Here is a 13,881-nt window from a genome sequence, read left to right on the forward strand (position 1 = left end):
TGTGGTGCTCATTTTGGTTGCTGGAAACAACCACCCTCAGCAGAACCATCCCTGGGAGCAGGTTCAGGAGCGATCTCCATTCAGGGAAGCTGATTCAGGATCATCACCTCTAATTACTGGGTGTCTCACATGCTGGGTTTCGCTCTGGCCCCAGCTCTCCTTTCCCAAGGAGGTGGAAGGTGAGCGGGAGGAAGCCCGTCTGTTTCAGGGACAGGGAAGTGCTGCCTTTGTCCCCTGCACTGACCCCACAGCGCTGCCCCAACAGCTCAGGGAGCACTTGCAAAATCAGCCTCAAAATCAGCCTCAGAATCAGCCAAGGGCCTGAGGGGAGAACGGGAGAAAATCCAGGAAGGAGAAGAAAGAGAAACTCGAGCTGTTTTCTTCATAAAATGTTATTTGAGGCATTCAGCCAAAATCACTCGGGAGGAATCACATCAGGGATTTGTCCCCAGCAAGGAAATGTTCATCAGTGAGGGGCTGTGAAAGGGGTTAGGAGAGACCATCCCTCCACAGGCTCGTGGCCCTTCATGATCCGGCTTTTTCCAAGCAGGATCAGAAGCTTTATTGGAGCATTTCTACAAGGATGTTCCCTGTCTGGGTTTTTCACATTTTCTAGAACTGTTTGGCCTTCAAAGAAAAGCCTGGACCAGAGCTGGGAGTGGGGCTGGAGGTTCCTCCACATGTCCTGGGCTTCTGCAAGAGGTCACAGGACTGGTGCCCATTCCAAGGGACACAGAAGTGCAGAGAACTTGGTGTTCAGCCCATGGATTCCTCAGGGATGTCCCCACTGCCCATTTTAACCCCTGAAATGGGGGTCACCCCTTCATTTTCACCAGTCCTCTCCGAGGCTGGGCAGGTAGGAGGAAGTGTCTCTATCAGTGAAACCTCCAGGGGGGTGTGGACGTGTGAGCTGGACGGGGAGGAGGAAATATTTGCATTTACCTCATCAAAGCCGGGGTATAAAATGGGCTGGGAAAGTGTGAGGCTTTCTCAGTTCCCAGGTGCAGGTGGATGAAGAGGAGGCATCAGAGGGGGCCATGGCAGCTTTGCTCTTCTTGGCACCACTCCTGCTCCTGGGGACAGTGGCTGGCCAAGCACAGACAGAGATAGAAGGGTGCCTTCAGCTCGGGAATGCGACTGAAGGGAATTTCTCTGTGGAAACAACACCTCAGACTTACTCGGCCAACAAAACCTACCTGGGTAAGCCAGCTCTGCCTGGGTCTCACAGACTTCCTGCTGCACAAACATCTCTGTCCCTAACTCAGCTGCTCTCCTGACTGCTCAGATGTGTTTAAACTGGGGGATGTTCAACATTCTGTTCTTATTTTAATGATTTTTAATTCCAGGCAGGAGATAAATGGCGCTGTTGTTACCTCTTTGTTCCTTTTTCACGTTCCCATTTACAGCTCAATCCCAAATTCTCTTTTACTCCTCAGGATATTTTTTTCTCCCTTCATCTTTCTGCCTGAACTGGCACAGAAGGACTCGACTGCTCTTGAAAAGACAGAACTTGGGGGAAGTTGTTTTGTGGTTTGGTTCCCTTCCCTCCTCTCGGACACTTTGCCCTTCTTGGTGGCTGCAAAGACAAAGGGGAAGAGGTCACTGATGCTGATAAATGCTCAGCATCCATCCTAGGAAATGGATTTCTTGCTGCAGGAGGATGGGGTGAGCGGCAGCCTGACCCTGTTGGTCCCTGCCGGCAAATCTCCCTCTGCCCTGAGGCCCAGCAAAACCTAAATGCTGAGAAAACGGTGGAGGAGAGACATCCTGACCCCTTCCTGCAGGGGAGGGGCTGTGAACTGGCACAGATTCCCTCAGCTCTCACCCAAGCAGCATCCCCAGCAGTTGGTTGGGGTTTTTTTTTCATTTGTTCACTGCTGTTATTTGAATTTTTTTTTTGAGCGCAGAACTGAGCTTTGATGGCAGTTCCTGCCTCACATCAGCTCCTGGAGGTTCTGATGCTCTCGGCAGCTTTGGTTTGAAGCAGGGCTGAGCTGAGGGGTGCTGAAGGCTGAGAGGGACACGGCAGGGCACTCACAGGGACCTGGGCAGCCCCTGGCTGTGCAGACAGATCCTCTTTGCCCCATCCGATCATGGTCCAGCTTCTGCTCGGGAGAAAAGCTCTGAGACCCCATCCCGGAGCAGAGACGGGTGGGGCACCCCCAGCCACGGGCTGAGGGCTGCCCAAAGGTTCATTTTCCCACCCTTCCCATTTGCATGGGATGCAGGGGGCTCTGGTTTCCCTCCCAGGTGTGGCACCCACGGCAGCAGGGGCTGAGCCCGGTGCCCGAGGGTTCAGGGGGCAGATAAAGGGGTTTTTCCTCCCGTGCTCGGGGCAGGGCTGTGGTAAATCACCCTCTCTGCAGGCTGCTGGTGCAGTGTCACACAGGGTGAACAAATACTGGGAACCCTGAAGGCTCGGGGTCCTTCCAGGGCAGAGATCTCACTTTGTCCAACTTGCTCTGTTCCCAGTGACAATAAAGGATGGCAGAAACCACAGCACAGGCCAGTACCTGCTGCAAGCCCTGTCCTCCCAGAACACCTCCGTGGGGGAGTGGGAGGAAATCCCCACAGAGAATTGCAGCTCTATCAACACAGCAATATTGAACATCACCAAGAACACAACCCGCTGGACATCCCCGGCCAGTAACCTGTCCTCTGTGCAAATCAGGTAAGGATTTCCTCCCTCCGAGCCTCCAGCTGGGACAGAACCCACAATCAACCCCTCCTCCAGAGCAGGGGCTGAGAAAAACCTCTGGAACCATCTCCAGATTCTCTCTGGAAAGCACCAAGGAAACTTTTGCTGCCAAAGGCAACCCCACCGTGCTCTGGGAGCTTCAAGATGCTCCCATGAGTAGGGATGCAGGATAATTCCATGGAAATGGCTGGGCTGAGCACTTCCATTAGCACTCGTGGGAAATGTTTGTCCGAGGGAAGCAGAGCCCTCAGCCTGCTCAGCCTTATCTGTGGGAAGGAAGGAAGGAGACCAGGGCTCCTGGCAGGAGTGCTGCTAATTACAGGGAGCATGGTTCCCAGTTCATTGCCACCCTGGTACAAGGAATCTCCATCCCAGCCAGACAAGGGCAGGAAAGCAGCGAAAATGTGATGGAGAAACAATTTCAGATGTTAAAATTACCCCCAAAAAAGCTCAAATTGGCTGGAGGGCAACATCAGCAAGCTCAGCATGACTCCAAAGTTCCTGTCTCTTCATCTGCTTTTAATGTCCCCTTTCCATCCCCACACGAGGCACTCAGCTTCTCTCCTTTGAACTTTTCCTCTCTCTTCCTTCCTTCCACAGGGTCTATCTCAAACTCCCTGATAGCATCGAGCTCAAGACTTTCATGCTGAACAGAGGTAAATAATCTCCAGCTGGGGAAGGACTCACCAGGCAGGGGCTTCACTCGTGCTCTGGGCTTTGGGGAGAGGGGGAAGAGGGATTCAGGGTGCCTGGAGCTGAAGGATATCCCGTATCTCCAACAGTCAGGCAAAGACAGAGGGTTTTCAGGTTATAATTTCAACTTAAAACCTTTTCAAGCTTCCTTTTTGCCTTAAGAGACACAAAACAGCTACAAACCAGAGGCCAGGCTTATTTATTTCTGCAGGGGCTGGCACAGGAATGGATTGGGAACTGTGGCTTTGCTATCAGAGAGTGTTTCAGGTACCCAGAGAAGCCCAGTCCGGAGGGTGATGATGCTGCACTGATGCCAGGGGCTGTATTCAGACATCCCACTCCTCTACCGTGGGTTTGACCCCTCATTTCTGTGAGACCAGAGTTAAACACAGCCTCTTGGAGAAGGTCTCCGCTGGTCCTTTGGATTTCTAATCGATTTTTTTCCTCCATTTCAGGAGCAGGAACCACCGTGCTGCCCTCCACCCCCAAGCCCAACTCGGTGTGCAGGGCTCAGAGCAGCTCCTTGTTCCTGGCTGCCCTGCAGCTGCCCCTGCTGCTCCTCACGGGCACCCTGCTCTCCTAGGGGCCAGCAGAGAAGGGGACCCGGCTGTGCTGCCCCTTTCCTCCTGGGAAAGGGGGGGCTGAGCTGATCTACTCAGGAAGACCTCTCCCTCGTGTGTGTTAGGGTGATAATGCACTTCCCCAGTAAATTATAAAGGTTTGTGTGATCGCCGAGCTGACCCTCCCCCTGCTCTCCTCAGCCACAGCCTCAGCAGAAGGAAGTATTTCACAGCAGAGGTGCCTCTGTCCTGGGCTTGCAGCCAGAAAAATGGGCAAACAGACCCCATTTAACACGGGACGCTCGTGAATCCATGACTTCCTCGTCACCTGGGATTCTGTGACGCACAAAACGCCTGGAGAGGGGACAGCTCCTCCTCTCCTCAGGGCACCAGGGCTGCTGAGAAGCTCCAGGAGGGGTCTGGGTTTGTCTGTTTATCCCCTCCTGGCACAGCCCCCACAGCTCAGGGAGCAGAACTGAGCCTGGGAAGGGAAATCCTGCTCAAAAACCACCTTAAAGCCTCCAGTGCCAGCCCAGGGAAAACAAATGTGCTCCCCAGCGTGCCCCAGGGGGGAGCAGGACAGGCTGGAGATGCTGCTGCCAGGGCATCCTCCACACCAGGCCTCAGGAATTTATGCTCCATGTTGTTATTTGGTCCAAAATCCCTTAAATTTCGGTATTTCTGCAGATGAAAAAGTTTCTCTTTGTTCTCTCTCTGGTTCCCCCCCTCCCCGATTTTCTGGACAGCACGGTGGGCATTTTTTGTTCCTTTTTTAAATTTGTTTTTTTTTAATCAACATCTGATTTTGCTGTAGGGCAAGATTGCATGGGCCAATGGATGTCTTGATTTTATTGTTGTTGTTTGTATTTTTATATGGGTAAAACCTTTATTTAGAAATTTTCCAACTCATGGGAAGCAATTTTTTTTTCTTTAAACCGATCTAAATAAAATAAGGAATTAAAATTGGTTCTTGCACCTCCCATTATTTCCTGCCTTCATTGTGATGTTGGGGGGGGGGGTTGAAATTATTCTAAACACTGTGAAAGATGTGGCTTTGATCCCACAGGTGAGCACAGAAAGGAACAAATTGAGGCCTGAGCTCTGCAATCCTGCACAGGGTGGCCCAGAGGCTTTTTGGGGGGAAGGGTGAGGAACACATCCCTCCCCCATTCATCCTCTCGTGCTTCCTCTTCAGGAGGCTGAGCCCCAAACCACAACAATATTTCAGTGGATCAGAGCCCTGGCTTTAAATTGCCAGCCCAAAGTTGGCCAGGTCCCCTGATTTCTGCTGAGTAAATTCTAATTCCCAAGAGGTTGAAGAGCCTGGGAATAAAGGAGCCTGAAAATTTAACACAGGAGCTGAGCACCACAAGAAAAAATTCCTGAAAAGAAGGAAGACACAAGAAAAAAGTCCCTGCTCATTTCTATTTCTCAGGCATTCAGACATCAGGTCTAAGAGGAAGATTTTTTAAATTCAGACAGAATTGCCTGAAATATTATCAGTAAAAGTGGGCAGTTGTGAATAAACACCTGCTAAGGCTGGTTTGGCTTTCAAGTTGAGCTTTCAGTCAACTCTTGCTCCTTCAGACTGTATCTCCAAAACATCTTTTGTGCCTCAAAACAAACAAACAAAAAATTCCTCCCTCTCATGCCCTCGGGGCTCTCAATTCCAGTGTCAGTTCCCTTTGTTTCCCTCTTTCCTGGCGGGTTGTGGAGGGATCGGGTTGTAAAGCCAGAAGTCCCCAGCACAGTTCCTCGGCTGAAACCTGAGCCTGCAGCGCTGCATTAATGGAACGTTCCTGCAGAATTTCGGAGAAATAAATTTTTTAGGGCCCAGCCATTAAAACTGGCATCTGTTTAGCAGGCAGGCTAATTAGCAGAGGTAGGGACAGGCTTTATCTCCTGCTACTCCAGTGCACAACACACAATGAAACCCTAATTAGTGCTGGAAATTACTGCTCAATTCCAATCCCGCTGTTGAGCCATCTATCTCCTAAAATGACAGCCTTGGATAATAAATACAAAATTGCATTTAAATATCCTTCTGGCACCTCCCATGTCCCAGATTATGCAGAGGTGGCTCCTGCAGCTTTGTCCCATCCATGAGCCTCAGCAGTGGTGTTTTCATTAATTTTTACATTATTCAGCAGCAAAAACGAGCATTTCCTTTTACACCCCTGCCTATTTTCCCTGCTAAAAACTTAGTTCACAAACATAACCAGGCGTAACTGCCTCCAGAGTCAGAGAGGGACTCTAAGGATCTACCTTAGATGAGCTCTGAGGCCAAATTCTTCAGGCCACATCTATGAAATTTTGAGCTAACAGCGAGTAGAAAGCTCTTACTGGCCGTACTGAGCTCTTAAAGCATTGATTAATCATTAACAGAGTGATTACAGCTGGATAAAGCCCCATTAAAATTTTTCCTACCCTTCCACTGACTTCCTGTAATCCCTGAAGTTTCAATTTGTGTTGTGCCATCCCGCCTCGAAAAAATCAGCAGAACAACCCCAACTCTTTGGGTTACAGATGATTTATCACTAAAACATCTTCCTGTGGGTGTCACAGGAGGAATTCTGGGGGCAACACCACAATCAGGGTTAAATTTGCTTAATTCCCATCCCCCTGCTGCAGAGTGAGATGGAGTTTTAGTCCTGGGTCTCTTCTTGGCTGCATTTCTGGTGGAAATATTGCTGTGTTTCCTCTCTCAGCAGGGACAGGGCTAACAGAGAGGGTCAGGAGGTACCTGCACACCCGAGGCAGAACCATTTGGCCCAGAGGTGCCTTGTCCCCGGGCAGAACTGTTTAATCCTCTGCCACAGTCACTGAATTTCCATGTAACTTTAAGAGCAGACGTCGAGTTTTCCAAACCAGTGTACAAATAACGACAGGGGGAGAGCCACAAAATGCCCCTGAACCCCCAGCCCCCGTTGTTCTCCTCACTGTTCAGACTTTCTTCTGCTCTGTTTCCACTTGGCCTCCCCACTGCACAGGGCAATTGGTGCAATTAGCGCCAGACACGGAGCAAACATCCTAATGAGCTTTGGCCAAGGGTGGGAATTGCTGGGCAGCCCCAGCGGGACGAGCCCAGGATCCCTGGGCTGCTCTGCTCTGGGTCTCTGGAAAATGAGGAATGTTCGGTGAATACCCAGGAAAATGTTGGGAATTCTGGGGCAGGCAGGGCTCCTTCTCCCAGCTCTGCTCACAGCCACCCTCCCGAATGTTTTGCTCCTCGTTTGCCTCCTCCAGCCTCTCGTTCCCTCCCAGGGCACTGCCAGTGTTCAGCCCCAAAGTGGGCAGGGGTCCTGTGACCCCCCTGCAGCCCTCCCTGATCTCCAGGCACTGCACTCACGCATAAACCCACGCTAGGGAGGCGAATTCCAGTCGGGAATGGTGGGATGCAGCTGGATCTGCGAGCTCAGAGGAGCAGCTCCCGGGGGAGACTCCTCGTCCCTCAGTACGTGGATTATCTATTAACTCCCTCACTGTTGGGGCTACAATGGGCAGTAAAACACCAGCCCGAGGAGCGGCCCCTGAGCCTGTGGCAGCACTCGGCTGGGTTCCTGTCTCTGCTGCTCCTTTTGGGCTCCTACATCACCCCGGGTGTCAGGGGAAAACCATCAATTCCCACTGTCCCCCCTGCCAGAGCTGCACCCTCGCTCCTCCCGTGGCCACTGTGCTTCAAACACAGAACAGAGAATAAGGTTTCTCCTCCTCCGGTGGGGCAGAACGAGAAAAAGCTCCCTAAACCAAAAATTAATCAAAAGGAAAACAGCTTCAAACTTTGCTTTTCCTTGACAGAACCAGATGGTCCCACAGGTATTAAACTCAACCAGCTTCGTGCACAGCCTCCCTGCTCACCCAGTCCCTGCCCTGGCACTGCTGCTCTCCCACAAAACCTGGTTTTATCTTATCGTGTGACAGGAAGGCAGAGCTGGCTTTTCTTCTCAGTCCCACTGAACACAACTGAGCCCATTTCCTGTCATTATTCCCCTGCTATTCACATTTATATGCTCTAAAGCTGGAAGTCTTGTTCCTACAGCCTCTGCTGGCATCAGCTGTGACCTTTCAGGGCTGTCCTGGCCCCCGCTGTCACCTCAACAGTTCTCCTTCAAAGCATTTCATCACTCAGTAACTCCGAGCTTAATGTTTAATTCTGGGAGTTCATTCTCTCCCATAAACCCCTCCCTCCCTCAGCTGGGAATTTGGAGGTGCTTCCCACAGAGAATCCCCAGAGCTCACACCCCCGGCAATGATCCAGACCCCACTGTAATTCCAGTTTCAACTCCAGCTCTGGTGTTTCCAACCCCTTCCACCCAAACCACTGCCCAGCCAGCCAATTCATTCCCATTTCCCCTGAGCTGCAGATATTTAAACCCGAGAGATCAGAAGAATTACACAGATAAATCCCCAAGGTGCACACAGCAATAAATACAAACAGGCTGTGGTGGGGCTTTGTCGGGGCTGCTGAGCTGCAGAAATTCACGGGAGTTTGGGCTGCTTTTTCTGCCTCCGTGCCAATAAAAGCAGTGGGCTGTGCTGTACACTTGTAGCCATTTGTTTGCTTGGCTTTTGCCAACAGCCGAATGAATTCCTGCTCTGATAAAGACACCACATGATGTGTTTGAGTGGCCATGACTCACTGAAGACTCCGAATGCTCTGTGAATCACCAGCACGATTTTACCTCATTTTAGCAGTGACGCAGCCACAGAGCAGCAGGAGGGGCCAGAGGAGCTGCAGAACCTCCCCGGACAGAGCCCACGCTGAAAAAAAAAACCCGACTGGTTCCACATCTGAGGAGGGAAAAAGTGGGGAAAAGGGGCAAACGTGTCAGCTTTTTTATCTGAGGCACTGAGCACTCTCTGCCTGGGTGACACTGCAAGGAACCGGCAGCCAAATATTCCCCAAAGCACCAGCCTTAGGAAGGAAAACAATCCCCAAAGCTGGAGCTGCCACGGCAGAGGTTTTGGGAAGGTTGGAATATCCCTCGCTTTTCTCACTCTGCCCTTTTTGAAGCGCTCCCAGGGAGTTTGGGCGAAGCTGAGTCGGGGCAGGGGGTGGCACAGAAGTGTCCTCAGGCAAAGCAGTCCCCGTTTTAAATTCAAAAGCAGTTTTGAAGCCATCACGGGTATTTTTGGGCAGTGTAAACCCCACTTCCCAGCAGAAGGGGTGGCTGCAGGAGGACACTTCACCCTCAGCCTGGAGCAGAGCGGCCACGGTTAACAATTAGGCAAGCTTCATTAAACCTCCCTAAATGGGGCTGTTTGCTCCCATTATTCAAATACCCCATTTCCTTGTCAAGCAAGGGAATTACTGCCCTGCTTATCACTTCCTTTTTAAGTTACGTGCATTAAGTTATTCTTGATGGTCATTGCTAATTACTCCTCAGGGCATTGCTTATGTGACAAAGGGAATCACACACAGCACTGCCACCTCTGCCTCTGGACAGACACCGGGACTTGATGGTCAGGAATTGTCCAATAACCATTCCCTCACTGCTTTTCCTCAGTTTTCACAGCGTGCCTCCACTCCAGGAATATCCAGGAAAATTGGGGTAGTGCCCATTTAAACTCCTCCTCTCACAGCCTCATCCTGCTAAAACAACTGCCACTGAATTTTGGGGTTGATAGAAGGGTTGATTTAAGGGTTTATTCTTGCACTCCCTCCCCAGGGCTGTGTCCCCACTGGGGCTGTTACATTCCCTGTGTCATTCCGTTTCCTCAGTTTTCCATTCTCACCAACACCCCGCTTCCTTTGGCTTTCCAGTTTGGATCAAAAGTGTTTTTTTTATTGCCCACTGCACCAGTTCCACGCACAGAGAAAGATCTGCTGGCCACAGGAAGAGATGTGCCTGCAGCACAAGAAATAAACAGATAAGAAGCAGAAAAAAAGACAGTGTAGTTCTCACTCTCAAAAATGCTTCTCTGCTTGATCAAGAAGCAAAACAACACCAAAGCTCACATGATTAAATATCATAAATTAATTCAATGTTTAATTAGAAATCAAAACCTTTTGTGATTTTGCCAGGCCTCCTCCTCTCTCCAAATCTGCTTTATTTACCAAGGCCCAATTCTAAATTTCACATCAGCTCGGTGGCTCGGCTTTGCAAAACAGGAAGGTCTTGAGGAAAAGCAGAGAAACCAACCCATTCTGAGAACCCCAATGGACACATGCTGCAAGGGTCCTTGTGAAACATCTGCACCAGTCCTGACCTAACACAGAACCCAGCGCTGGGGCAGGAAATGCTGAGCGGGGCTGGGCTAAACCACTGAGCTGATCATGGAGCCTTTCCCCTGAGCACGAGCTGAGGCTGATTTCACTTCACAATTGTTTGCTCTCCCTTGTAAACAACGACGTTCTGCTCTGTCTCGTGCACTTCCACTTTGTAAAGGATTCCCTGGGGCAGGAGCTTCTGGAGGTTGTCCCAGATGAACACGGCGACGTTCTCTGTGGTGCTGGGGGGGGAACAGCAGCAGGGTCAGAGCTGGCTGAAATGGCAGAAATGACACCAATATTTGAGGGAGCTGCACTCAGGAAGGGCTGGGGGGATGCTGAAGGGCAGCTGATGACACCTGAATTAAGTGGGGTTTGTGCCACGCCAGCAGATCTGGGTGAAATGGGGCAGAACGGACAGGACCTGTCTGTCCAGGCTGATCAGGGGACAAGGGGCAGCAGGGCTGGACACAGGTGTGGTCAGCCCACAGGTAAAGGCTGCTCGTTCCCTGGTAGGATCAGGCCCTGAAAACTGTTCCAGTCCCTCCAGGAGCCCCCCTCTCTCACCTCACCACCTCAGAGAAGTAGGGCACATCCTTGTCCAGGTTTTTGTGGTCGAGCGGCTCCATGATCGCCTCCTGCCAAGAGGGGACGGTGACAACCCTGTCCCTGCCTGGCCTGAGGTTCAGATAACCACACACAGCCAGGCAGCAGGGTGGGAAAAAAGGGAAAGAGCCCTAAATCCAGCTGTGAAATTCCCAGCTGAAGATGTGGTACTGCCTCACGTAACAGAGCTAAAGCACTTTAGTCTTCAATTATTCCTTAATTTCTTTTTTATGTCCTGCCATCATCACCTCACCACGTCTCCATGCTGCTACCAGACAAACTGCTGAGCTCTGATCAGTTCTCCCAGGGGATTAGAAGGAAAACTGGGCTATTTTTACCTGCATGTATTCCTTCAGGTCTGTCAGGTTCATCACCATCCCCGAGACGGGGTCAATCTGCGGGGGAAGCACAAGGTGGCAACACAAATCAGAGGGGAATATCTGTGCTCAGGTCATCTGAGCCACAAGGAAAATATCTTTCCACTGTCAGAGAGTTCCAGCTCCACTCCTGTGATGTTCCAAGGGCTTGATACAGCCTGGAAACCATCCCAGAGGTTCCACTCTCTCCTGAAAGCTGACACCAGGTGGGAACGGCTCCCTGGAGGAGCCTTCAAGCATGATGATGAAAGCAGGGAAGCAGCATTAAACTGCAAATCCACATCGAGGAACAGAAAAAAACCCGCTGGTTGCACTCACCTCTCCACGCACTGTGACTATAACTGAAAAAAAGAAAAGATCAGGTCACTGTGATGTCCAGGAACCCAAAACCAAATCTGCTGCTGCTGGGGCACACAGCCCATTCCCTGCCCACCCACGGGGTGCACTCAGGAGTGGGACTGTTTTTATAAAATGAGGGGATGCTCCATAAAAACAACGACTCAGAGTCACAAAAACCCTTGCCCAAGGTCTGATGCCCCAGGTAGGTGGAGATAAGCCTGTCTTCTCTGATAAAGCAGCTCCTAAGCAGAGTGCCAGGAGCACAGGGAGCCACTCCAGGAACTGGAGAGATCTAATTCTGTGTGCCCAGAGTGTAGAAATGGGAGAACTTGTGAAAAAAACATTCAAATAATGTTTACAGGCTGTTTAATTTGCATGCCTTTTGCTTAGAGAAATCTCCATTCAAATCACAATGATGCTGCAGAGTGTAAACAAGCAGATTTGATTCAAGAAGTGGAATTTGAAGATAAATATTTATTATCTATTCAACTGAATATGCTGTGGTCCAACCCCCTGCTGCTGAAATTTCCTTCAAATTCTTAATAAAAACACAAACCCAGCCACTAAAGCTGTATCAGGCTGCTGAGAACGAGTGGCCCAGGCCTCCTGGGGGTCATCCCCACCCTGAGAGCAGCACCACTCCACCAGCAAGGATGGAAGTCACCTCCCTACCTTTGTAGTTGTGTCCGTGGCCATTGGGGTTGTTGCACTTCCCGAACAGCTTCAGGTTCTCCTCATCACTCAGGGATTTACTGTGGGAGAGGCAGACACGGCATGGCAGGGTCTGCTCCAGATGTTCACGGCCTCACTTCACTCTGCTTTCCAGCTCTCCATCTATTCCCTCTCCCACACTGAGCCCCCCAGCTCAGGAGGCACAAACAGAGACAGAAGAGTGTTTGGTCCATGAAAAGATGCTGTTGACAACAGTGAATCTTTTTTGCCGTGGCTTTGTGTCTGTTTCACAGCATCTGCCTGACACCACAGCTGGATAAATGTTCAACATCTGGGCCCAAAATCACTTAGGCCTGGAGCAAGCTGCACATTCGGGTTTATTATTAATTAACAAAGCTTAGGGAGCCTCTCCAAGAAGTACAGAGGAATTCCCTCTGAATCTTCCCTTTGAAGCAATCCAAGTGCCTGCTCTGAGTGTTTCAAGTCAAGGCACATTTTGGGAATATCACAGAATCCCAGGATAATGGAGGTTGGAAAAGAACTCCAGGACCTGTGACTGATCCCCATCTCGTCCCCAGCCCAGAGCACTGAGCACCACGTCCAGGAGCTCCTTGGGCACCTCCAGGGATGGGGACTCCCTGGGCAGCCCCTTCCAAAGCCTGACCACTCTTCCATGGACAAATCCCTCCTGATGTCCAACCTGACCCTCCCCTGGCACATCTTGAGGCCGTTTCCCCTTGTCCTATCGCTCGTAGCCTGAGAGAAGAGACCGAGCCTAAAAACCTCCTTTGAGGCAGTTTCAGGTCAAGACACCCTTTAGGAACGTATCATTTCCGGGGGCAAAAGCAGCAGATCGGGGGGGGGGGGCACAGGGCGATGTTTACAAACCGAAAGCGCCATCGGCTCTGTTGAAACACGGAACTGCAGCCGGGCACTGATGGATGGCTGCGGGAAGGGGCTGAGCCAGGGAGAACCGGGAAGGGCAGGGAGGGATCGGAGCCTCCTCCCGGGAGCGGGGGGCCTCTCCCCTGTGCGGGGCCGCTCCCCTGTGCGGGGCCGCTCACCTGTGCAGGCGGTGGCAGGCGCTGAAGGTGACGGAGCGCGACAGCCGCGCCAGGCGGGCGGAGCGCGGCGGCATCGCGGGGACGCGGCGGGGCCGGAGCGGGGCGGCTCCAGCCCGGCCCGGGGGAGGCTCCAGCCCGGCCCGGGGGAGGCTCCAGCCCGGCCCGGGGGAGGCTCCAGCCCGGCCCCGCACAGGGGAGGCTCCAGCCCGGCCCCGCACAGGGGAGGCTCCAGCCCGCGGGATCCGCCCGCCGACAACCGGGAATGCTCCGATCCTCCCGTGCCGGTGCCGGACCCCGGGATGCTCCAATTACCCTGCCGTGCTCGGCCCCGGGATGCTCCGATCCTCCCGTGCCGCTGTCGGACCCGGGGATGCTCCAATTCCCCTGCCGTGCTCGGCCCCGGGATGCTCCGATCCCCCCGTGCCGGTGTCGGACCCCGGGATGCTCCAGTTCCCCTGCCGTGCTCGGCCCCGGGATGCTCCGATCCTCCCGTGCCGGTGTCGGACCCCGGGATGCTCCAATTACCCTGCCGTGCTCGGCCCCGGGATGCTCCGATCCTCCCGTGCCGGTGTCGGACCCCGGGATGCTCCAGTTCCCCTGCCGTGCTCCGCCCCGGGATGCTCCGATCCTCCCGTGCCGCTGTCGGACCCCGGGATGCTCC

At 52.3% G+C, this 13,881-nt stretch overlaps 1 protein-coding gene across 1 annotated transcript; it reads right to left on the reverse strand.

Annotated features, from left to right (window-relative positions):
• Positions 1 to 9,914: 9,914 nt before the first annotated feature.
• PTS (6-pyruvoyltetrahydropterin synthase) lies at positions 9,915 to 13,356 on the reverse strand. Its single transcript, XM_068994874.1, has 6 exons — positions 13,221 to 13,356; positions 12,157 to 12,236; positions 11,464 to 11,486; positions 11,107 to 11,163; positions 10,730 to 10,800; positions 9,915 to 10,404 (listed from the first exon to the last, which is right to left on the reverse strand). The coding sequence occupies exons 1-6, from the start codon at positions 13,292 to 13,294 to the stop codon at positions 10,266 to 10,268; spliced, it is 444 nt and encodes a 147-aa protein (XP_068850975.1). The 5' UTR covers positions 13,295 to 13,356; the 3' UTR covers positions 9,915 to 10,265.
• Positions 13,357 to 13,881: the final 525 nt, after the last annotated feature.

The sequence above is a fragment of the Aphelocoma coerulescens genome, chromosome 24 (genome assembly GCF_041296385.1).
Source record: "Aphelocoma coerulescens isolate FSJ_1873_10779 chromosome 24, UR_Acoe_1.0, whole genome shotgun sequence".
In the NCBI taxonomy this organism is placed as follows: Eukaryota; Metazoa; Chordata; class Aves; order Passeriformes; family Corvidae; genus Aphelocoma; species Aphelocoma coerulescens.

What these genes read in the sequence shown, in the direction of transcription:
- PTS (XM_068994874.1), bottom strand. Translation starts at nt 13,294, where the DNA reads ATGCCGCCGCGCTCCGCCCGCCTGGCGCGGCTGTCGCGCTCCGTCACC. An exon ending in GCCTGCCACCGCCTGCACAG is followed by an intron (nt 12,237 to 13,220) that starts GTGAGCGGCCCC and finishes CCTCTCCCACAG; the next exon opens with TAAATCCCTGAGTGATGAGG. An exon ending in ACCTGAAGGAATACATGCAG is followed by an intron (nt 10,801 to 11,106) that starts GTAAAAATAGCC and finishes CCCTCTTGGCAG; the next exon opens with GAGGCGATCATGGAGCCGCT.